This window comes from Bombina bombina, unplaced genomic scaffold (assembly GCF_027579735.1).
Source record: "Bombina bombina isolate aBomBom1 unplaced genomic scaffold, aBomBom1.pri scaffold_993, whole genome shotgun sequence".
Lineage (NCBI taxonomy): Eukaryota > Metazoa > Chordata > Amphibia > Anura > Bombinatoridae > Bombina > Bombina bombina.
In genome coordinates, this window is record NW_026512535.1 from 43,894 (window position 1) to 70,252 (window position 26,359).

Here is a 26,359-nt window from a genome sequence, read left to right on the forward strand (position 1 = left end):
GCTAAAATAAATATATATATTTTGTTGATTACTAAAAAAAAAAAAAGATATAATAATTTACTAACTATAACTCGTACATCAGTAAACTGACAACTTAAAACTCATTTTACACAGCGCTGCTTAACAGAGTTCCAGTCTGCATAACAGAGTTCCAGTCTGCGTACTGCAGCTCACATCTCTCGTTCCCTGCTGCTAGTGGTTATCTTAATACCTCCTCTCTTCACTAATCTCCGAGCAGAAAACTAGCCAATCAACAAAGGTATAAGTAACATCCTAATCACCAAAGAAGATCAAATCAGAAACTGAGGATTCTCGGCGTCAGCCAATCAGTAAAGGTTCTGTTTCCACGCGTGTTTACGATCTGACTTCAACCTCCTATTTACAATTGGTTAGTACAGTCTACCAATTAGCGTCGGAGAGAAGAATCAACGCATGCGCAGTGTTCAGATTACTGTTAGTGTCCCGGTAACGGCCTCGGTGCCGCATAATGTCTTTGCACGGTAAACGGAAGGAGATCTACAAATACGAGGCACCATGGACGGTATATGCTATGAATTGGAGCGTGAGACCAGACAAAAGGTTCCGCTTGGCACTGGGGAGCTTCGTGGAGGAATATAACAATAAGGTGAGAGAGGTGCAATCTATGTGTAAATACAGTGCACATATGATAAATGTACAACCGCAAGTGGTGCATTGTAAATGATATAGGCCGTTTGTGAAGTGAGACAGTCTGTGTTTAGTTAGATCTGGGGAGTGCAACCTGTATATGGGGAGGTATTTGTTATGCGTGCATAGTTGGTAAAACAAGAAGTCAGTTATATAAACCTTTTGAGTGGCAAATGAATCTCAAAATCAAAACATTTATGTAAGACAATGTCTTCACTTGCACCTTTGTTGTGAGTAAATGTGTCTTTGGGTCATGTTGGTTTATTGCACCTCACATTCATTGTTTCTGGCATTCTCCCTTTTTCGTGCAGAAGTTATAACTAAAATTTAAATCCACTCTCTAATTCAATCTCACTTCTGCAACTTCTCACTAACAGCAGCCTGTCATAAATGTCATTGCCAAACTCCTCTTGCACACACAAAACGCTGGTATTGGTGCACATCTAATAAACAAAATATTTTTAAAAGCTACAAAAATCACCTATGCTTTTATATTAAAATTGGGATCAATTGACTGGTCCTAAAATACAATAATGTTGCTGCTATGGGCTGAATCATTCTGGCTTTTCTCATTAAAAAAGAATGAGACTCCCTGGATCTTTATACAACTCTAATAGATTGTCATGAGCACACACAAGCCTGTCCTTCCCTAAACTTTTTTTTCTTTTAGGTTTAGAATAACATTCTAATTGGGCCCCCATAATATACAAATCCTCAACAATATTGTCCCCACTCATCCATAAACTCTGATCAGCACCTATTCCTCACCTTCTCTTTTAGTTCTATCTCATTCCTGTCTACAACACTACTCAAGAAGTGCTGTTATTCTGTAGAATTATTTGCTTCTTTCTTAAAAAAAAAAAAAATGCTTTGTCTTTTTCCTAAATAAACACGCTTGTTTATGGGGGTGTACAGCCAACACTGACCTATTTATCATCTTAGATCCCTCACCTTCTCTCTTGACTGTTCATCTTCTGTTTTTTTTTACATTGTAAGCTCACAAGCCCACCTCTTCTTTAGATCACCTTGAACAAATGTGTTCTACATCAGATGGTACCTTATGTCTAAAACCTCTTTTGTGTGATTATCTTTTTTCTTTTTTTGTGTGTGTGTGTTAATATTACAGTGAAATCATGCCCCTAAAGGGATGGTGTTGTGAAATATGTTGACACATTATAAATAATTAAAATGTGCAGGTGTAGATTTAATTATATGTGTTGCAAATGAGGAAAGCGAGAGGAGTAGTAGGGGGATAGAAAAAGCTTTGAAGAGCTGCATGGCGTCCTTTGATTATTAGGTTAGACAGCTGTGGTGTAGAAGAATACACTCATGCTCTGTGAAGGAGCATATAGACACTTTTACAAAACGAGATGACAGGTGCCTGGGAATGTGTGTACACTGTATTCTATTTCTGCTATGTACTCCACAGGTTCAATTGGTAGGGCTGGATGAGGAAAGCTCAGAATTTATTTGCAGAAACACTTTTGATCACCCGTATCCTACAACAAAGCTTATGTGGATTCCTGATACAAAGGGAGTGTATCCAGATCTGCTAGCCACCAGTGGGGACTATCTGCGAGTTTGGAGGGTGAGTGTTGTTTTTTTTTTTTTTTTTTTTTTTTTTTTTAAATATATATATATATATAATTTCACACTTTTATACCTGATGCTGTTCTCTTTTTTTTAAAGATGCTTATTTTTTATTTTTTTAACTTAAAAACCCAACCTATTCTGTGTTCCTACAATTTTTGTTTAGTCACAGGATGTCCCACACATGACTTATAGTGCAGTGACACTGTTTAAAATACCTTTTTAATGGAGAATATTTAAATATAATTCATGTGCACATACACAGTAAAAGCCTCATACTGAAACCAGTGATAAATTAGAGTAGTGGTTGACACATTTCTAGGAGCCAGCAGCTTTTGGCCATCCTTATGAGATATTAACTTGTTAGTTTATGGACACGACGCATGGAATAGAATACTTCACTTGTTGGTAGGATACAGTGTCACCCACATAAACTATTACTAGTGAGAAAACTGTCCTATCTCAAATCGGTGATAATAAAAAATGTAGCATCACGTATCCGTAACAATGCTTCTAGATTTGTGTATAGGTTTGACCCGACAACTTTTATTTTATGTTTTTTATTATTATTTTTCTAATTTTTTGCACTTATTTCATCAGGTGGGAGAAACTGAAACCCGTTTGGAATGTTTACTGAACAACAACAAGAACTCAGACTTCTGTGCCCCCTTAACCTCCTTTGATTGGAATGAAGTTGATCCAAATCTTCTAGGTAGGAGCCTTATAGAGGCACATGTAATAATCCATTTTTGTTCGCTTCCCATTTCTATATATGTATGTGTGTGTATGTATGTGTGTGTATATATATATATATATATATATATATATATATATATATATATATATATGTGTGTGTGTATATGTTACTTTTGTATTGGAATGAACATATTAGCTGTGTCTCAGATGTAGAGACGTATAAGATTATGGCATGTAAGAGAATGAAAGAAAAATGATAGAATAAACTTTTTCATTTAACACTCACCTACTAAAATCTTCTGCTTTTTAAATTCAGAAATTAGTTGGAATTTATCTTGTATGTACTACTTATGTTATTTAAAATAAATCATTCCTTGGTTACTTTTTTTAAAGGGACAATGTTTTAGATTGTCTTTGCCACACTTTGTCTGACAAGTGGTTTCACCTGTGCTCAGGTAAGGAAATACTTTAAATCTAGCTAATTTAGAGATATTTGAGGATTGGCGTTGATAAATGCTTTCATGTGAAACACGGCCTCTGTATCTATCACTTTATTTATGTTGCTAAGAAATAGGTAAACATTCCAGCTACAGCTAAATTGCACATCAGACATTTTGATTTTGAAAATAAGCATTACTTCTTGGTACCAGCATTTTAAATAATGCGTCTGCTCAGATAGCTGACTGAGTAGATATACTTAAACAAAGCATATCTAGATATGCTGCAATATATAGTAAAAACTTGCAATAAAACGGTGATATGTTTTTTGCCAGAAGCATTTTGTTTTCTAATACACTGCAAAAAATATTTTAATTTGATATGCAATTCAATTTTGGGTAGAATGTCTCTTAAAATAATTTTAATCCGTTTTTATTTTTTTTGTAACAAAAATAGAAATGATTAACATTGTAAATAGTTTGTCATAACCCTTTAATCTGACCTTTGCTGAAATCATATCTAGTCCCAGAAGGACAGTCTGGTGTCAGTTTTTGAAGGATCAAGCTCAAATTATCACTGTTTGGTTTATCTTGTTTTGAGGGTTGTTGTGTTTTTTTTATTGTGTGTAGGGGGAAGATCAGTCACTAAACAGAAATGTAGTCTATGCTTTGTACCAATGCAGGCCACACACATTTCAGAGCAAACCCAGTGTCCCCTCTCTTTAAAATGAATAATTTAGTAAATGTACAAAAAAAGTCAGAGTAGAAGTTATTTATTATTCTTTATAAATCCCAGTACAATTTATCTGCAAAGCATTATACTCTGCACTGTGTAACAAGTTTCTTTTGTGCTCTTTTCAGGGACATCTAGCATTGATACAACATGCACCATTTGGGGACTGGAGACTGGACAGGTCCTGGGCAGGGTCAACTTGGTGTCTGGGCATGTAAAGACACAACTCATTGCACATGACAAAGAGGTGAGGAAGTACAGCTCATAAGATAGGTTACCTGCCTTTCATACACATCATTGCTCATTAAGGATACATAGGTTTATATGGGGTGTATAGTGAACATCTAAGTTACTTCAATAAACTGACATACAGCATAGAGTCAACAATACAGTAAAGGGAAGGAGTTAGGTGAAAGTGGGAAAGTAAGAATGTGCTGTGTAAGGAGGGTAAATTGCAGGCATCTGCATGTAATTATGTATATACTGCTATATGTGTTTAAAGAGTTTCGTGGTCTTCGTATATAGATATTAAGGTTGCTTATAAATAGGCAGTGGTTTAAAAAGGGTATAAACTGAACATGTTTAACCCCTCTCAAAACCATTCTTCACCTAGACAAAACTATAAAAATAAATAATGAAATTAAAAAATACTATTAACAATTAACCTCCTTTAGCCAATGAGATTGGTTTTTAACTCTTTTTAAACAGTACTAACCTGTACACAATTAGGTTTATGATTATGGTCACCAGGACTGGAATCGGTCAGACCATTTCTCTCATGGCTTAATACCCTGCTTGGAGTTTGGTGTTGACACTGCTTTAAAATAAAAAGAAACTTATTTGCGCTAGTGTAAACACACAGTAACACAGCTACAGCATATATCCAACAGATTTAAGTAATGTACAATTGAGACTCGGGATAAAAATGAAGTAAAAATATATATACACTGCCTATGAAACGGAACACTAGAGATAAAAAGCACTATGTAATATTAAAATATGTCTAAAAAAGGCTATTTAAAAGTATATCATAATTTAATACACTGAATGAATTAATACAGCAAATGAAACAAACATTATTTCATATTTAAAAATGGGTATCCCAAACATGTAACATAAGACATAAAACAGATAGGTCTGATCTCTTAGACTTATCGTGAAAGAAAAAAGTAGAAAAAGAAGAAGAAAGGGGAAACCCACTAGGTGCACAGATACAAAACCGTCACAAATGAAAAAAACGAAATAGGACTCGTACGAAACTACATACACACCGTCTATGGAATCAAAATAGTTCAGCTGAACTATTCCGATTCCATAGATACTGTGTTCTTCAGTGAGCAGACTGCAGTGGGAGCGGATAGCAGAGTTTTATACTGTAAGTTCAGATATACTCTTTATTTGAATATTTCAACACCATTTTGAGAAAAGTTTTTTTCTTTTCACTTCTTACAGAGGACATTGTGAATACAGCATTCATATTGCACATTGCTTATTCCGGAGCATCTTTGCCTTAAAGAGAGGAATTTAATATCCAAAATATCTAAGCTCCCTCAAATCAAGACGCTGTATTAACCCTGTTGAATGAATTTCTGTGTTCTACATTTGCATTGTAGTCCTGTGTTCTGCATTTGCATTGCAGTTAATCTGTTATTTGAGTGCATTTGTTTTTAGTGTTGCTCTGTTATATATTTAGTGCTATTGCATTGCATTCTACTTGCTGCTGTGTGGTATTTCTCTTATGTAGTTTCGTACGAGTCCTATTTAGTTTTTTTCATTTGTGACTGATTTGTATCTGTGCACCTAGTGAGTTTCCACTTTCCTTTCTTCTTCTTTTTCTTTTTTCTTTCACGATAGGTCTGATCTCTTACACTTATCTGTTTTATGTCTTATGTTACATGTTTGGGATACCCATTTTTAAATATGAAATGAAATAATGTTTGTTTAATTTGCTGTATTAATTCATTCAGTGTATTACATTTTATGATATACTTTTAAATAGACTTTTTAACCATATTTAAATATTACATAGTGCCTTTTATCTCTAGTGTTCCGTTTCATAGGCAGTATATATTTTTTACTTCATTTTTATCCGGAGTCTCAATTGTACATTACTTAAATCTGTTGGATATGCTGTAGCTGTGTTACTGTGTGTTTTCACTAGCGCAAATAAGTTTCTTTTTATTTTGTGCTCCTTTTAGTAAAATAGGTTTTTAGGGATTTTACTTACCTTATTTGCTTGCATATAACCATACATTTTTATTTCCAGCGCTGTATCCACCCCAAATTTTGTTGACACGGCTTTGCCTACGTTTTAACATTTTGAAAATAAAATGTATGCTTTTTATTTACATTGAGGCTGGACTGCTTCAATAACCTATTGTTGTTTACACTTGGTTTCACCTGTCCCCCCTCCAAACTGTCAAATTTAAAGATGCAAATATTCTGAAATCCAAACCTTTTCCGGTCCCAAGCAGTTTGGATAAATGGTTTTCTACCTGTACTTGGTATTCTACACAAGTGAAATATATCCAGGCTTGTTTACAGCACCATCTAATGGTGAATACTGTAGTTGTACCCATACATGTTGGAAACAACCCATTGTTTCAGATATAGATAGTAAAACTTAGTATTAAATGGTTGTCTTTTTCTCTGGCAAATATTCACAAATATTGATGGTGTTAACTGTCCCTGCAGTTGACCTTTATCCCAACACCCTCTAATGTTGCAATAACTCAGCTCCTTATCTTGTCTATGACAGGTGTATGATATAGCTTTCAGCCGAGCAGGTGGAGGTCGGGACATGTTTGCCTCTGTGGGAGCAGACGGGTCTGTGCGAATGTTTGACTTGCGCCACTTGGAGCACAGCACCATTATCTATGAGGACCCTCAGCATCACCCCCTGCTCAGACTGTGCTGGAACAAGCAGGACCCCAACTATTTGGCCACTATGGCAATGGATGGCATGGAGGTAAGATCTGAATGGGGATGTAGTCATGGTATCCACTGTGACCCTGACAGGGGGGATGGGCAATTCCATCATGTAATAGTTTCTCCTCAGCAGGTTGATAGACCTTTAAAAAATAAAAATATATAGAAAATGGACAGACTTTGCTGTGGAATAAGAATACTGAAGAGACATATACAGAAGGAGCTTTTCTTTGTTAACCTTCCTTTTTCTGCAGGTGGTGATTTTAGATGTCCGTGTACCCTGCACTCCAGTGGCTAGACTCAACAACCACCGTGCCTGTGTAAATGGCATTGCATGGGCCCCACACTCCTCCTGCCACATCTGTACTGCAGGTGAGCATTACTGCCCACCGTGTAATGCACACATTAGGCTGTCTCTGCCACAATACTTTTAAAACACTTTCAACTTCTTCTTTATTCTTTTGTAAGAGTTGTAATATGGGAGTGATGTCTCCCAGTGTTACAACTAGATTATCAAGGGGCTTAATAAAGCAGAGTGTCTTTTTCAGAAAGAGCAATTCCAGAACAAGGGGTCATGATCTCAAGTTACACTTTTGGGCAGACTTGCCTATGTTTCTTATCTGCTGTCAAAATCTGTTTCTATGGATATAATTCCTGTTGCTTTTATATTCTTTTATTTATCCTCCACATTAAGGTGGTATCATTTGTGAGATGGAAGTTAGCAAATTAATGAACCACTACTGTGTGTGTATCTACTTTATTGTGTGTGTGTATACATACATGCAGAGATGTAAGTGGAGGAGAAAAAAGCACAGAGGTTTGATACTCTTGGTGTACATATTAGGCTGTGTGAGTGCATTTTGGAGGAGAATAAACTGTCAATGTAGTAGATACTTTTAAAGGGACAGTGTACTTACATTTCTTTATAATGCATATTAAAGAGCAGTAATTTATTTATTTTAACCAATTTTCATGCAATTTTTTTTTTTTTTTTTAAGTAAAAAATGTTTTTATTGAAAGGAAATACATTTTGCATTCCTGGCTATTCATTGTCACCCTGATAGGGTCAACTCCCCCGCCTAGCTCAGCTGATTTGTCTCCATAAGTTTTAATAAGAAAAACTGAAATGTTGATTTAATACATTTTTTTTTTTTTTTTTTTAAATACATTCTTTGTTATGAAGAAAAAAGGATACAGATGTTTAAAAAAATGCAACCTTTACTTGTCCCCTTTATTCACTGCTCTCCCTTCCTGTATTTTTACCCTTCAGCTGATGATCACCAGGCCCTAATCTGGGACATACAGCAGATGCCACGAGCCATTGAGGATCCGATTCTGGCCTATACAGCAGAGGGAGAAATTAACAATGTGCAGTGGGCAAGCACTCAGCCTGACTGGATTGCTATATGCTACAACAACTGTCTGGAAATTCTGCGAGTCTAAGGCTGTTTATTGTAATCTTTTCCATCTCCTACTTTTATCTCACATAGTGGGGTTTTTATACTTCCAGAACACCTCTTTCTCTCCCTTCTAATGTCCTAAAGAAAACTATCCTGCTGGATATCGGGCCTTGTTCACCAGGTAGTGCAAAATCCCATCACTGTCATTAGTGGTGCTCTTTTCAGCCCGAGAAAAGGGTACTATATCACATTATTGCAACATATGGATATTCTTTGTTTATGAGTTAGCACTGCTTGGTAAGTTTTAGCGCAAGGGAGAACTGATTATAATGTACTCCCCTTTTTTCTGTTATATTTTTATTTCTGTGTAGTATCTGCTAGTTTTATTTTATATCCTTTATGTGTATGTAGGTAATGATATTTTGAGGGGGAGGTTTGCAGGCTGCCATATTTGTGTGTATTTGTAACTTGTTTTGTTGTTCTATCGTAGTGAAAATTTAGCCCCTTTCCTACAGTGACCAGTGGTAGCAGAAATAAGGGTCCAGCCTTCCTTGAGTACAGGCCAGTTATTCAGATAAGGCTCTCCCAGGTATACTTCTCATACAGTCCCTTTTTAAGCTGCAGCCATTCTTGCAGGTGAGGGAAAATTAATTACATTTACCTTTTGATCTGTTTTTTGCTTGTGATAACTGAAGTGGTCAGCCATTTTGATTAAAATAAACTTGGCCTGGTTTATAGTGTCTAGACTTCTTTTCTTCTGAGCACAAATTTGCAAAAAAAAAATTCTATGGTAAAAATACATAAAACAGAATCGCCGCCCACTCAGGTAACTTGAAGAGTTGGTATTAAAGTAATTTAGACTATAATACTAGCCAGAAAAGAACTGCATTATACTCAGGGATTATACACTTTTATTAATTGCGTAGTGCAAATGTGTTTGAAATAACAGTGTACATTAAATAACCACTTATAAATTAGAGAGATCATAAAATTAGCCTTGCTGTGGAAGCATCTTTATATGTCCCTAATATAAGTTTGAAAAGTTAGAAAAAAGTATGGGGGGTTGATGTTTGTTCTAACTTTATAATGGTCTCAAATCAATGTAATCAAAATTAAAGGGACATAAAGGTGCAAAAAGAAAATGCTTTTGTTTGTTAGAACATTTTATTATTTTTTGCTTGCATATAACTGTGTTTATAAATTCTAAGGTCAGCTCCAGAGCAGTAATGCATTCTGGGATCTAACAGAACGCAGCCAGGGAACAAGAGACTATGCATATGTGCATAGCCACCAATCGTTAACGCATATAAAGTGTTATACTGTTTATTTACTGTAAATATTTCACATTCTAATGTTCTGAACATAGGTGAATATGTTATATAAATGTTATAAATGTATATGTTTATAAAATGTGTGTACAGTATCTCACAAAAGTGAGTACGCTCCTCACATTTTTGTAAACATTTTATTATATATTTTCATGTGACAACACTGAAGAAATGACACTTTGCTACAATGTAAAGTAGTGAGTGTACAGCCTGTATAACAGTGTAAATTTGCTGTCCCCTCAAAATAACAACACACAGCTATTAATGTCTAAACCGTTGGCAACAAAAGTAAGTAAATGTCCAAATTGGGCCCAATTAGCCATTTTCCCTCCCTGGTGTCATGTAACTTGTTAGTTTTACAAGGTCTCAGGTGTGAATGGGGAGCAGGTGTGTTAAATGTGGTGTTATCGCTCTCACACTCTCTCATAATGGTCATTGGAAACTCAACATGCCAAAGAACATGGCAAATATTCTGAAAAAAATAATTGTTGTTCTACATAAAGATGGCCTAGGCTATAAGTAGATTGCCAAGACCCTGAAACTGAGCTGCAGCATGGTGGGCAAGACCATACAGCGGTTTCACAGGACAGGTTCCCCTTAGAACAGGCCTTGCCATGGTTGACCAAAGAGGTTGCGTACGTGTGCTCAGTGTCATATTCAGAGGTTGTCTTTGGGAAATAGATGTATGAGTGCTGCCAGCATTGCTGCAGAGGTTGAAGGAGTGGGGGGTCAGCCTGTCAGTGCTCAGACCATACGCCGCACACTGCATCAAATTGGTCTGCATGGCTGTCTTCCCAGAAGGAAGTCTTTTGTAAAGATGATGCACAAGAAAGCCTGCAAACAGTTTGCTGAAGACAAGCAGACTAAGGACATGGATTACTAGAACCATGTCCTGTGGTCCGATGAGACCAAGATAAACTTATTTGGTTTAGATGGTGTCAAGCGTGTGTGGCGGCAACCAGGTGAGGAGTACAAAGACAAGTGTGTCTTTCCTACAGTTAAATACAGTCAAGCATGGTGGTGGGAGTGTCATGGTCTGGGCCTGTATGAGTGCTGCCGAAACTGGTGAGCTACAGTTCATTAAGGGAACCAGGTATTCCAACATGTACTGTGACATACTACAGCAGAGCATGATCCCCCTCCCTTCGGAGACTGGGCTGCAGGGCAGTATTCCAACATAACGACCCCAAACACATCTCCAAGGCGACCACTGCCTTGCTAAAGAAGCTGAGGGTAAAGGTGATGGACTGGCCAAGCATGTCTGCAGACCCAAACCCTATTGAACATTTGTGGGGCATCCTCAAATGGAAGGTGGGGGAGCGCAAGGTCTCTAACATCCACCAGCTATGTGATGTCGTCATGGAGGAGTGGAAGAGGACTCCAGTAGTAACCTGTGAAGCTCTGGTGAACTCCATTCCCAAGAGGGTTAAGGCAGTGTTGGAAAATAATGGTGGCCACACAAAATATTGACACTTTGGGCCCAATATGGACATTTCCACTTAGGGGTGTACTCAATTTTGTTGCCAACAATTTAAACATTAATGGCTGTGTGTTGAGTTATACAGACTGTGCACTCTCTACTTTACATTGTAGCAAAGTGTAATTTCTTCAGTGTTGTCACATGAAAATATATAATAAAATATTTACAAAATATGAGGAATGTACTTTCTTTTTTGAGATACTGTATGTATTTATGAATAAATAGAACATATTCTATGTGAAGAACATTGGAATGTGAAAATGAAGTCAGGTTTGGTTCCCTGCTCTTCGTTAAAAATGCTGTGCTCCCATTTCTCCTTTTATTTATGTAGCCTTTTTGTGTTTTTCTTTTCCTTTACTCATCTTTTCCTTTTTCTGCTCCCTTCTCCCACTTTATCACCTCTTTTCTACATTATCTCTTTTATTATCCATTCCTGTTTTCCTTCTTCACTACATGAGAGAAGTGCAAGTATAGTTACATAATTAATTGATAGGGGGATTCCACCTAGATGGGTATAAAGATGTCCAGTCAGCCCAGATTAACTCAAAGTGAGGTTATCCATAGTATAGAAGGCATGTTTCTCTATACTATAGATGTAACTCATAATGTTGAGTACTTCAATCCAACTTGGGGGAGTGCTACTTTTCCATGATCTAGCAATGGCCAATTTGACTGCTGTTTGTAACTATAAACAAAAATATAGCCTTGGTGTTTAGGGAGGGATTGTATGCCTAAACAACGCAGTGCTGCCTCTGGGGTTTTAGGAAGCTTAATGTGAAATTTTGGATATAATGGAAAAACTAAGAACCCATATTATTTATCAAGCCGTCAACCGCAAATACGCTGCAATTCCGCAGCGTATTTGTGGCGAGCCTGATTCCCTTTAGTTATCAAACCCTACAGACCGGCAAAAGTTGAATTTTGTGACATAACATACGATCCGCTGGACTCAGTCCGACACAGATCGATGCTTACATCATTACAGATGTACTGAATGCAAATTCGACACAATCTGACTACTTTTGCTAGTTATCAAATTTCTACCAGGTACACTCTCCACTATTCCGGGCCAGCGTACCTGGTTTTCAATTCGCCGCCCTGGAGGTGGCGGATGCCATAGGAATCAATGGGAGTCTGAAAGCAGCGAAAGCTCATGTTCGCTGCTGCCCGATATCCCATTGATTCCTATGGTAACGTTTACACCTAACATGTACCCCGAGTCTAAACACCCCTAATCTGCCGCCCCCTATCCCGCCGCCACCTACATTATACTTATTAACCCCTAATCTGCCGCCCCTACACCGCCGCCACCTACATTATACTTATTAACCCCTAATCTGCCGCCCCTACACCACCGCCGCCACCTACATTATACTTATTAACCCCTAATCTGCTGCCCCCTACACCGCCGCCACTATATTAAATTTATTAACTCCTAAACCTAAGTCTAACCCTAACACCCCCTAACTTAAATATAATTTAAATAAATATTCCTAGCATTAAATAAATTATTCCTATTTTAAAACTAAATACTTACCTGTAAAATAAACCCTAAGCTAGCTACAATATAACTAATAGTTACACTGTAGCTAGCTTAGGATTTTTATTTTACAGGCAACTTTGTATTTATTTTAACTAGGTAGAATAGTTATTAACTATTTAATAACTTCCTAGTTAAAATAAATACAAATATACCTGTAAAATAAAACCTAACCTAAGTTACAATTACACCTAACACTACACTATAATTAAATTAATTCCCTAAATTAAATACAATTAATTACAATTAAATAAAATTATCTAAAGTACAAAAAACAAACACTAAATTACAGAAAATAATAAACAAATTACAAGATTTTTAAACTAATTACACCTAATCCCCCTAATAAAAAAAAAAGCCCTACCCTAAATTTACAAATAGCCCTTAAAAGGGCCCTTGGCGGGCATTGCCCCAAAGTAATCGGCTCTTTCACCTGTAAAAAAATTACAAACCCTACTCTAAAACCCACCCAATCCACCCTTAAAAAAAACATAATACTAACCCCTTGAAGATCGCCCTACCATGAGAAGTCTTCACCCAACCGGGCTGAAGTCCTCAACGAAGCCGGCAGAAGTGGTCCTCCAGACGGGCAGAAGTCTTCATCCAGACGGCATCTTCTATCTTCATCCATCCGGCGCGGAGTGGCTCCATCTTCAAGACATCCGACGCGGAGCATCCTCTTCATCCGACGTCTCCTTCAACAATGACGTTTCCTTTAAGTGACGTCATCCAAGATGGATCAGCCAATAGGATTGAACTTCAATCCTATTGGCTGATTGCATTAGCCAATAGGATTTTTCCTACCTTAATTCCGATTGGCTGATAGAATTCTATCAGCCAATCGGAATTGAAGGGACGCCATCTTGGATGACGTCACTTAAAGGAACGGTCATTGTTGAAGACGTCGGATGTCTTGAAGATGGAGCCGCTCTGCGCCGGATGGATGAAGATAGAAGATGCCACCTGGATGAAGACTTCTGCCCGTCTGGAGGACCACTTCTGCCGGATTCATTGAGGACTTCAGCCCGGTTGGGTGAAGTCTTTACACGGTAGGGTGATTTTCAAGGGGTTATTGTTAAAAAAAAATTTAAGGGGGGATTGGGTGGGTTTTAGAGTAGGGTTGGTTGTGTGGGTGGGGGGTTTTTACAGGTAAAAGAGCTGATTACTTTGGGGCAATGCCCCACAAAAGGCCCTTTTAAGGGCTATTTGTAATTTAGTGTAGGGTAGGGCTTTTTTTATTTTGGGGGGGCTTTTTTATTTTGTTAGGGGGACTAGATTAGGTGTAATTAGTTTAAAAATCTTGTAATTTGTTTATTTTCTGTAATTTAGTGGGGGGGGGTTTTGTACTTTAGATAATTTTATTTAATTGTATTTAGTTTAGGGAATTTAATTATAGTGTAGTGTTAGGTGTAATTGTAACGTAGGTTAGGTTTTATTTTACAGGTATATTTGTATTTATTTTAACTAGGAAGTTATTAAATAGTTAATAACTATTTAATAACTATTGTACCTAGTTAAAATAAATACAAACTTGCCTGTAAAATAAAAATAAAGCCTAAGCTAGCTACAGTGTAACTATTAGTTATATTGTAGCTATCTTAGGGTTTATTTTATAGGTAAGTGTTTAGTTTTAAATAGGAATAATTTATTTAATGATAGGAATATTTATTTAGATTTATTTAAATTATATTTAAGTTAGGGGGTGTTAGGGTTAGACTTAGGTTTAGGGGTTAATAAATATAATGTAGGTGGCGGCGGTGTAGGGGGGGGCAGATTAGGGGTTAATAAATAATGTAGGTGGCGGCGGTGTGGGGGGGGGTAGATTAGGGGTTAATAAATAATGTAGGTGGCGGCGGTGTAAGGGGGCAGATTAGGGGTTAATAAATATAATGTAGGTGGTGGAGGTGTAGGGGGCAGATTAGGAGGTTAAATATAATGTAGGGGGCGGCAGATTAGGGGTTAATAAGTATAATGTATGTGGCAGCGGTGTAGGGGGGGCAGATTAGGGGTTAATAAATATGGTGTAGGGGGGGTAGATTAGGGGTTAATAAGTATAATGTAGGTGGCGGTGTAGGGGGGGGCAGATTAGGGGTTAATAAATATAATGTAGGTGGCGGTGGGCTCCGGGAGCGGCGGTTTAGGGGTTAAAATAGTATAGTGTGGGTGTTTAGTGACAGGGTACCAATAAAGCTGGGAAAAAGCCAAAGAGCAGCGAGATCGATGATTGTTAGTTAACAACAGGCCGCTGCTCATCGCACAGTACTTGGTGCGTGGCTTTTTGACAGCTTTTTTGATAATTTTGGAGAACGTATTCAGGTCCGCGGCAGCGATCTTAGGCGAGCGTATTAGTGCCGTTGAATGCAAGTAAGTTGACGGGTTGATAAATAGATGCCATAGATTCTTCAGTTTGTGAAAGGCCCACCAGATCTAAAGAGAATCCCCTACCACTCCGCATTCTCGCCAGCATAAAGCCTAAGAAGAGTATAATACCAGTGTGTTAAAATTTTATAGTATGTTTCATATAAGGTAACGCAGTGGAGGGCTTTCTTCATTATGATAATGGATTTCTGCTAATTCTTGAGGGGTATGGTTGATTTTAAAATATGTTCCCATGCAAGTAGGGGGGCATCTTTATTGGGTGGAGTAGCTCCTTCGATAATGTTATAATGAAAAGATACAGGTTTGTAAAGTCATCCTCAAAGCCCCAACTATGTTTAAAACTCTGAAGGTGAGTATATTCAAAGATTAAAATATTAGGTGGGGGACTCCGTAGAGAGTTGGGATAGAGGTATGTATTGGTTTTGGGCAACCAAATCAGAAACTAAAAAAACTTCAATACGGGACCATACGTTGGGGTAAGATTTGTAGAGGCCATTAATAAGGCTTTTTAATGAGTGGACAGGAGAAGGATGTGGTGCTACTTATGGGTAGTGACAAATTCTATCCCAGATACTCAAGCATTCTAGTAGTATTATTGCATTAGATATTCCTACACCTTTGTGGCAATGAGGGGGATCCAAATTAGGTCTGATAGATATATATAATATATATATATATATATATATATATATCTCTAATAAGGAAGAGAGGCTTGATCAATGTGTCTCCACTTAGTAGCCCATTGCATAACTCCCCATTGTGATATATGTGTAAGTATAGCTGCCTCATAATATCTAATAACTGATGGGACTGGGTATTTTAGGGTTCTGTGTGCAACTCTTAAACGCCGTACCTGACAGATATAATTAGTCATTCCACAATGAAATTGAAGGAGTAGGTACAGGACAGTATCTAGGTAAACAAAAAGTAAGGCATCTGAAGAGGTACATTTTTTCTCTTGTAAGGTGTATCCAGTCCACGGGTTCATCCATTACTTGTGGGATATTCTCCTTCCCAACAGGAAGTTGCAAGAGGACACCCACAGCAGAGCTGTCTATATAGCTCCTCCCCTAGCTGCCACCCCCAGTCATTCTCTTGCAACTCTCGACAAGAAAGGAAGTATCAAGAGATATGTGGTGACTTAGTGTAGTTTTACCTTCAATCAAGAGTTTGTTATTTTTAAACGGTACCAGCGTTGTACTGTTTTTACCTCAGGCAGAAATTAGAAGAAGAGTTTTGCCTGAGGTTTTTGATGATCTTAGCAGGTTGTAACTAAGGTCCACTGCTGTTCTCACACATAACTGAAGAGTATGAGAAAACATCAGCTGGGGGAATGGCCTGCAGAATTAACTGCTCTGAGGTACGTTCAGTATATTTTTTTCTAGAGAGATGATAAGGTCTAGAAAATGCTGACAGTGCCTGATATATTTAAGGTAAGCCTGATTACAGTGATTTAACAAATGACTGGGATCATGCTTGCAGTAAAGGGTAATATTCATGTTACTTGCTCTTATTACTTAGTATGTAAAACGTTTGCATGGTATATAAAAAATGTTTTTTACTGAGGGTGATAAATCTTTATTTGGGGCCTAGTTTTCCACATGGCTGACTAGATTTCTCCTAGGAGTAGTTATTTATGGCCCTTTCACTTTGAGCGCATGGTGAGAGGGGCCTATTTTCGCGCTCTAATTGTGCAGTAGTTTTTACATTCTGAGACATCCAGCTTCCCTGAAGGAGTCCCCTGACATATTGGACCTCTGTAAAGGGTTTTTGTGCCTACAAAAGTCGTTTTATGGGCAGGTAGGAGCCACAGTAGAGCTGTGGCAGTTTGCTTGTGACTGTTTATAACGGTTTTACCGTTTTTCTGCTTCGTTTTTGAGCCTGAGGGGTTAATCATCCATTTGCAAGTGGGTGCAATGCTATTTTAGTCTATTATATACACTGTAAAAATTTCGTAGAGTTTACTGCTTTTTTTTCACTGTTTTGCAGTTTATGTGTTTAAACCTGTTGCTCCGCCATGGAGTTTAAATTTAGTTCTTAAGGTTCTGCAAGGGGTTCCGTTTGAACCTTTGCATTCCATAGATATTAAACTTTTGTCTTGGAAAGTTCTGTTTTTAGTAGCTATCTCCTCGGCTCGAAGAGTTTCGGAGTTATCTGCTTTACAATGTGATTCCCCTTATCTCTTTTTCCATGCAGATAAGGTAGTCTTACGTACCAAACCTGGTTTTCTTCCTAAGGTGGTATCTAATAAAAATGTCAATCAGGAGATTGTTGTTCCTTCACTATGTCCTAATCCTTCTTCAAAGAAGGAACGTCTATTACACAATCTTGATGTGGTTCGTGCTTTAAAATTTTATTTACAAGCTATGAAGGATTTTCGTCAAACATCTGCTTTGTTTGTGGTCTACTCTGGACAGAGGAGAGGCCAAAAGGCTTCGGCAACTTCTCTTTCTTTTTGGCTAAGAAGTATAATATGCTTAGCTTATGAGACTGCTGGCCAGCAGCCTCCTGAAAGAATTACAGCTCATTCCACTAGAGCAGTAGCTTCCACATGGGCTTTTAAGAATGAGGCTTCTGTTGAACAGATTTGTAAGGCGGCGACATGGTCTTCGCTTAATACTTTTTCTAAATTCTACAAATTTGATACTTTTGCTTCTTCGGAGGCTATTTTTGGGAGAAAGGTCTTACAGGCAGTGGTGCCTTCCGTTTAAGCGCCTGCCTTGTCCCTCCCTTCATCCGTGTCCTATAGCTTTGGTATTGGTTTCCCACAAGTAATGGATGAATCCGTGGACTGGATACACCTTACAAGAGAAAACAAAATTTATGCTTACCTGATAAATTTATTTCTCTTGTGGTGTATCCAGTCCACGACCCGCCCTGTCATTTTAAGGCAGGTGTTTTTTATTTTTAAACTACAGTCACCACTGCACCCTATAGTTTCTCCTTTCTCTTGCTTGTCTTCGGTCGAATGACTGGGAGTGGCAGTTAGGGGAGGCGCTATATAGACAGCTCTGCTGTGGGTGTCCTCTTGCAGCTTCCTGTTGGGAAGGAGAATATCCCACAAGTAATGGATGAATCCGTGGACTGGATACACCACAAGAGAAATAAATTTATCAGGTAAGCATAAATTTTGTTTTTTCTCTTAAAGGCACAGTAACGTTTTTGTTTAATTGCTGTTTCACCTTTATTAAAGTGTTTTCCAAGCTTCCTTGTCTCATTACTAGTCTGTTAAACATGTCTGACATAGAGGAAACTCCTTGTTCAATATGTTTGGAAGCCATTGTGGAACCCCCTCTTAGAATGTGTACCAAATGTACTGAAATTTCTATAAACTATGAAGACCATATTATGGCGCTTAAAAATTTATCTCCAGGGGATTCTCTGACTGAAAAGAGGGAGATTATGCCATCTAACTCTCCCCATGTGTCAGAACCTATAACTCCCGCTCAAGTGACGCCAAGTACATTTAGCGCGTCTAATTCTTTTACCTTACAGGACATGGCGGCAGTCATGAATGCTACCTCACAGAGGTATTCTACAAACTGCCAGGGCTACAAGGAAAGCGAGACAGCACTGGGGCTAGAGCTTTCTGACGCTTTATTGCCTGTGTCCGATATACCCTCACAATACTCAGAAGCCGAAGCAGGTGAGCTTCTATCTGTGGGTGACATTTCAGACTCAGGGAAGGCGTTACTTCAGTCTGATTCTGAGATGACAGCGTTTAAATTCAAGCTTGAAGGGGGGCGGAGCTAGCCAGCAGAGCGAGTGGACGTGTGCATCTGCAGCTCTGACACTTAAATACCCTTTTTTGTTTAAATTTTATGTTGATTTGCAAAATTTTTATTTTTAATACCTCTCCTATATCTACCACTGGTATCCTGCACTTATTGGCCTGCAGTGGGCTAATTCAGAGGGCCAGCGAACTTGTGGCTGCTGGTGACCCGCAGCAGGAACATACCCTCAGCCGCGCAACCTCTAAAAGACCCGGCACTACTGGGAGGCGATCGAGCTACAGACAACTACCGGAGCCGCTCCTAGCTGGGCTTTGAGGAGACCACAGCTGGGATTTAGATGAGCGTTAAGATCTCTCACGGTAGTGCCTGACCGGAGTCACGCCAATCGGCCTGCCTGCAAGCGGAGGAGAAAAACACACCACTGAGAGCCGGTTGAGAAATCTAAGGAGGATATAGGATTACAACCGCTCTTTAACCAGGTACGATCGGCTGTTTGCCAGGACACAACTTGGGCCGCACTGGGTATATATTGCCCTTAACACCGCATCCACATTACTCACTGGTGCACAGGCAGAGGGGCTCACAATTAAGGCGCGAGTCGCCATTTTACATACAATTGCACCTACGCAACACCTTACCGCATGGCTCAGCTCTAGCCTATAAAATAGTACACCGGACACAAAATCAACCCATATTTAAGTGACTGCAATAGGATTTACCACTGAAGCCACACATTATAACAAGGACTATTCATTTTTTGCAAAACAACCTTTGCCACTCGCACCTTTTGTACCAAAGAGTGCCCTGAATTTTTAGCTTTTAGAGAGTCATTTTGCTGCACTGTAAATAATCCCATATAGAGACACTTTGTACAGCTGGTTTTACAACAACAAGATCTCTATAAGTTGTCATATCTAACCTCTCTCCAGTCAGGCATTTGCCACGCTGTTTGTTTGCTTGGGAGACTCCTCCACTTCAAAATACACAGTTACTACTGAGACTCTGGTGCTAACCTTTTTGATATCAGCTCATAACTAAGCTAAATACAGAACCTGGGTCTGTTGGGATCATATCTATTAGTATTACGGTGTATTATGTGCTCTAGCTGTGACATCATCTTTCCAGTGTGGCCTCTATCAACCTACATTTAAAACATTCCAAACTACACTTTTGGCATTGACGGCTGTGTACCCACTTTAATAAGCAGAGAAGACACTGATACTTCCCGCCAAGTTTGGACACCCTCCCCCCCCTTTCCTGCTGCCCCTAGTGACAGCGGGTCATACCCAATCCCCTTCTCCCACTTCGCCCAAAAGGGGGCACTCCCCTGGGAGGGGGTCATACACGGACCCTGAATCAGCATTGTTGGCATTAGCATCCTGGGCACATCAAGGTTACTACAACACAAGGCTAAAGGTACCCCATTAGGGGTCTGAGATTACATACCCTATCAAGGACAACATATGTGGCAAAAGGCTGTATCTAGGTTATGAGCCCACCCTAATCTCATAAAGTGAGAGGTAAAGGAATACCTTGTAAAATTCAAAGACACTCTCCTATGCCACAAATGTTCTGCTAATCGCATTGTTTGTGGGGAGGGGGAGATCTTAAGTCTCTGGATCCTGATACATATACACACTACTCTAGTCTATCTTGCAATTCCAATCTTCAACTTTTATGTCCTCTGGTCTTGGCTTTAGACCCCGTTCACAAGCTGTGCCATCCACAGTTCTAAGAATGGCACAGTCCAACAAAAGGAAACCAAAGCTACCAGTTGGTCCCAAAAGGACTGTGGTGGATCATTTTAACCCTATGCTACTATCTGCAAATGAAGATTTGCAGGACAGCTCAAATACCTCTACACCAGGATCAGACATGGTGGCCACCACTCTTCAGGCCCTTCAAGATGCTGCCCCAACAACTGTAACACCTTCATTTATTCTATCATCCCTGCAATCTTTACTCAAGGCACACCACTCCTCTTTTAAATCCCAAATTACTGCCTCACTGGCAGAGATGCGACGGGATCTGACCTCTACTTAAGAAAGAGTGGACACAATTGAGAGGAAGCAGGAGGACATGGCAGTTGAACAAGCTAATGTGCTGGCATATGCGCAGAGTCTGGCGGAGCAGCTTATTATGTTGGAAAATAAAGTTGCGGATGCTGAAGTCCGATCCCGCCGTAATAATCTACGTCTTAGGGGAATTCCTTCGCCCTAGAAGCCTAGCGACTGATAAACCAAGGGATGTCATTGTACGGCTGCATTTCTATACGTATAAAGAGCGGCTTGTTAGAGCCTCCCTGTCCAAACCTACTTTGCCAGTTCAGTTCAAGGACACCACAATCTTCGCTGATCTCTCTCACCACACCCTTCAACACCGAAAGTCTTTTGGAGACTTCACTAAGTTCCTTAGAGCACACAATATAAAGTATAGATGGGGTCATCTGACAAGACTTTTTGTTCTAAAAGATAATCAACAGCATATAGTCCCCACAATCGAGCAAAGTCAAAGTCTTCTGCAGAGGTGGAGCTCTACATCTTCACATGGCACCCCACCCCAAAGCTTTTTGAATCCTTTGGTCCCACAATGGGGCCCACTCCCTCAATGACTACCCAAGGACTCAGCTACACCCAGTCAAACCCAAGAGGAGGGTGATGACTGAGCATGAGGCGCAGAGAAGGTGGAATGTCTACGCCCGCTTTTTCTCTCCATCTCTACACATAAACTGCAAGTGACTTTCCTATTGATAGAATTTTTCTTTGCTTTTGCTTTGATACATGCAAAGACCTTAATCCTAAGTGTATATGTGTCCCTCCCCCCCCTCTATTCCCCCTTTCTTCTCTTCCCTCCTTTCCACCCTAAAGCCTAAGAGCGTATTTGTAAATATGTCACTGCTAGTGTGCTATATTTTGCCTAGATGGTGGGGTAGACACACACTGGCAATTTACTACCAGGTCTACCATTGGTTATGATATCTTCTTATGCACTGTTATCTTGTATATGTTATCTGTTTTATAATTGAATTACATCCTAGGCGACACATATTACAATGTCTATGCCATTCTGTATTACATACTACTTTTGCCATTGCTATGCTACTAAGCCTATCTATCTTAAGATGGGCTCGAGAGTTATCTGCAATTTGCAGTATCATGGAGGTGTGGTGCTACACAATTGGCATATTTGTTCTCTCCGCTTTGATTGTTATTATTATGTTGATGTTTAACAGCCATTGATGTTGGCCTAGCACTTATAGCTCACATATAGCCTTAACCTCATATCCCCATCCCCTCCCCCCATTTTGATAACTTTGTACTAGGTTGTTATTGGTCCTTTTGCTTCTATGTACTCTATTGTAGTGTATATTGTATATGTTTTTAAAGGGTTCATATGCTACAAGGTGTATACTACAATGAATATTACATATTATTTTTTTTATTATTTTTTTTTTTCCTCTCTTCTTTCCTCTCTTCTTTCCCCCTCTTTTCCCTTCTCTCCTCTTACCGCCCCCTCTCCTGGATCCAGAGACTGTGCTTCCCCCTCCTCCCTCCCTCTGACATCATATTCTCCCTTCTCTTTACTATATATTTATCTCTCTAATGTTAAACTAATAACCAAAGCTATCAGCTAATACTGGCTACCCCCCCACTTTAAAGTACTCTGGAAGCGTGTTCCAGAGGCTACACACGCGGTTTACCTTGTTTATACACCGCATCCTTTGTGCTCGTTTTTTTTTTTCTTTTTTGTTGTTTGTTTATCTTTTCTTTTCTCAGATATTGTCCGCACCATCGGTTCTCTCTTTAACTTTTTGAGACTGTGCTGAGTTCTACCTATCTACCCTTTCCCCTTTTTTTTTTTTTCTCTCTCCCTCCCTTTTCCGCTCCTCCACCCTATTTGCCCTCCCCTCAACTACCCTCTTTTCCATAGTAAACCCCAACTCCTACTTGACAGCCCCTCTGGCTCCTGCCCACAGGAGGAAGAAATACAAGTGAATTATGCCATTCTGTTGTGTAACCCACAATGTAAGGGGGCTCAACTCCCCGACTAAGCGCAGTATCTGCCTTAGGTCTCTAGCCAAATCTGGAGCCCACCTGGTTTTCCTCCAGGAAACTCATTAGGTAAAGGGCGCAAAAATACCCATTCTATCTAAATTATTCCCGATAGTGAAGACTGCTAGCTTCTCCCAGAAATCAAGAGGAACGGCTATTCTCATACATAAAGACGTCTCTTATGAGAGCATTTTTTTTTTTACTCTGACCCTCAGGGTAGATATTTGATTCTTGTTTGTAAGCTGGATGGTGTTATCTATACACTGGCCTCTTATTATGGACCCAATAAGCATCATATCCGCTCATTGCGTAAATTTCTCCAAAAACTGGAGGCTTTGCGTCAGGTCCTCTTGCTTCTCGCCGGTGATTTTAATATTGCATGGGACCCCAACCTGGATAGGCGATCGGATACGACCCGCAAATCAATTAAACCAGTGGCTGAACTGTCACACAAATTTCGGAATTTGATCTATCAGTTTAATCTGTTTGACATATAGCGTGCCCTTAATTCGAATGCTCGTGATGACACTTACTTCTCTTCGGTGCATCGCTCTTACTCACGATTAGACTTTTTCTTTTGCGATCCCGGTCTCTTGGACGGCGTAACTCGTGCCTGGATCCCCCAATGCTCATGGTCAGACCACGACCCTGTGTATATTAATCTACGCTCCTCTATGGAACTCCAACATTCCTCAACGTGGCGCTTACACCCCCATTTGTTCTCAGCTCCCGGAACAGAAGCCTCTATTGCCGGGGATCTTGCAGAATTTCTAACTTTAAACAACACTAATGAAGTAGACGACTTCACTTTGTGGGCCGCGTTGAAGGCGTATATTCGGGGGTCGTTCATAAAAATAGCAGAAGCCGAGAAAAAGCGTAAAGGGGAAACCTTAGCGCAGCTCACTATGAGTCTTCGTAAGATCTCTGAGGAGCATAAAGTAAATCCCACAGTTGCGCTGTCCAAACAGCTAACGGATCTCAAAACACGGATAGTTCACCTAGAGACCGAGAGGTCAGCCGTGAGGCTTTTACGGCTTAAAAAAATCTACTACCACAAAGGTAATAAAGCTGATAGACTACTTGCCAATAGGCTGCGCAAAAAAACTGCAGCAGCACGCATCCCCCTGTTGAAGGTGGATGGACAATGCATTACGAAACCCACAGACATCGGCAATGCCTTTGCGGATTATTATGCTTCCCTCTATAATTTGAAACAGGGAGGCTCGACTCTCCCCCCCAACACCTGAAATTATTGGCACATTCCTAATTACACTAAATCTTCCTTCGGTTCCTCAGGATCGTATTGACTCCTTGCAGAGTCCCATCTTGCTAACGGAAATTAAAATAGCTATTAAATCCCTCAAAGCCTTCAAATCACCGGGGCCGGATGGTTTCTCTGACTTATTTTATAAAAAATTTCAAACTCAGCTGATTCCCATTTTAGGGCGTCTTTTTTTCACTGGCAAGTGAGCAGGGAACCTTCTCGGCTGAATTTTTGCAGGCCACTATTATCACCCTCCCGAAACAAGGGAAGGACTCGACACTCTGTGGAAGTTATAGGCCAATTTCATTGCTGAACCTTGACGTTAAGCTCTATGCCAAAATTTTAGCCTCGCGCCTTAACTCCTTGCTACCTATGTTGGTCGACTCTGATCAGGTGGGCTTTGTCTTGCAGCGTCAAGGCCCAGATAATACAAGAAGGCTCCTGAATGTCTATTTTGAGGCTCATAGATCGCATCTGCCCTGTGTCACCCTGTCGTTGGATGCTGAGAAAGCCTTGACAGGGTGAACTGGGAATATATGTTCGCCATGTTGCCATGATTTGGCCTCCCGGAGCCTTTTATCACGGCGATCGCGGCGTTGTATTCTACTCCGTCGGCAGTGGTCAAGGGCCTGGGATTCTGCTCCAAACCTTTCTTGATAACGAATGGCACGAGACAAGGGTGTCCATTGTCCCCACTCATATTTGCCCTTATGATGGAGCCCCTGGCCGAGGCTATCTGGTCTTGTCCCCAGATTAAAGGGGTTTGTATACATCATACAGAGCAGAAGACAGCTCTGTTTGCAGACGATTTAACAGTACTCATATCTGACCCTCTTACGTCTCTTCCCCATCTGTTCTCCCTGTTGGACGAATTTGCCTTAGTTAGTTATTATAAACTAAATGTTCTTAAAACAGAGGCTTACGCAATCAACATCTCGGAAGAGACTCTCAATACACTAAAAAGCACATACAAGTTCTTGTGGTCCACATCACATATCAAACATCTTGGGGTCTATCTATCCCATAGTGTATCGGAGATGATTGACTTAAATTTTACCCCCCTGTTATCAAACATCGAGAAATCTACTGACACATGGAATGTTCCATCATTGTCGTGGCTGGGTCGGATAGCAGCTTTCAAAATGAGCCTCCTCCCGAAACTTACTTATTTGTTTCGCTCTTTATCCATCCCAATTCCTAGATCTACAATTTATAAATTCCAACAACTGTGCAATAAATTTATATGGCGCAATAAGGTCCCGAGATTAGCTACTAACATCCTGCAACAGCCCTTGCTGGCTGGCGGGGCGGCTGCCCCCAATATTTTAAAATATCACGAAGCAGCCAGACTATCCCACGTAACTCAATGGAGCTCGACGTTTGGAGAGCCGGTGGGCTGAGATTGAACAGGCATCCCTTCCGGCTGGGTATACCCTGAGAGATCTGCTGTGGATTCCCAAGCACTCCAGGCCACCTGCCCTTTTGGCTAACCCTATTATAAAATCAAATTTGAGATTTTGGAATAAGCTTCGTAACCTTCCGTCTATAGCACCTCACCCCTCGTCATCACACTCACTGAGAGGATTGCTATTGTCACTACCGGACTCTCACCCTAATTTATGGCTTGCTTTGGGCTTAACCAAGATAGCAGACCTCTATGTAGGAGATAAATTACTCACCTATCAAAGTTTCCTTCGGAAATTTAGTCCACCCCCTCTTTTGCACTTTGAGTTTTGGAGACTACGTAGCCTCCTCATATCGTGGGGCTTTGATAAAGGCTCTCTGAGAACCAAAACTGTCTGTGGGTTAAGATGGGACTCCCCGTCCCCTCCTGCCAGACTCCTATCTATCTCATATCTTGTACTTATGAATCCTCCAGTCTTTTACAAATCCCCCCCAATACGGCACTGGGAATCTTCCTTAGCGGTCTCACATAAACCACAACAATGGCGGGTTGCGGTCCAACTCACCAAAAAAGCTATACACTGTACAACTTTGTATGAGTTGTTTCTCAAGGTCGTGCTCCAATGGCATATGACTCCTATCCGCCTTTTTAAAATTTCACCCGTTAACTCGCCTAAGTGCTGGAGGGGATGCGAGGACTTGGGAACCCCTCAACATATTTGGTGGTC

At 39.9% G+C, this 26,359-nt stretch overlaps 1 protein-coding gene across 1 annotated transcript; it reads left to right on the forward strand.

Annotated features, from left to right (window-relative positions):
• Positions 1–413: 413 nt before the first annotated feature.
• Positions 414–9,190, forward strand: LOC128644348 (DDB1- and CUL4-associated factor 7). Its single transcript, XM_053697003.1, has 7 exons — positions 414–625; positions 2,096–2,254; positions 2,857–2,968; positions 4,251–4,369; positions 6,881–7,090; positions 7,305–7,422; positions 8,321–9,190. Exons 1-7 carry the CDS (start codon positions 488–490, stop codon positions 8,491–8,493), a joined length of 1,029 nt encoding a protein of 342 aa, XP_053552978.1. The 5' UTR covers positions 414–487; the 3' UTR covers positions 8,494–9,190.
• Positions 9,191–26,359: the final 17,169 nt, after the last annotated feature.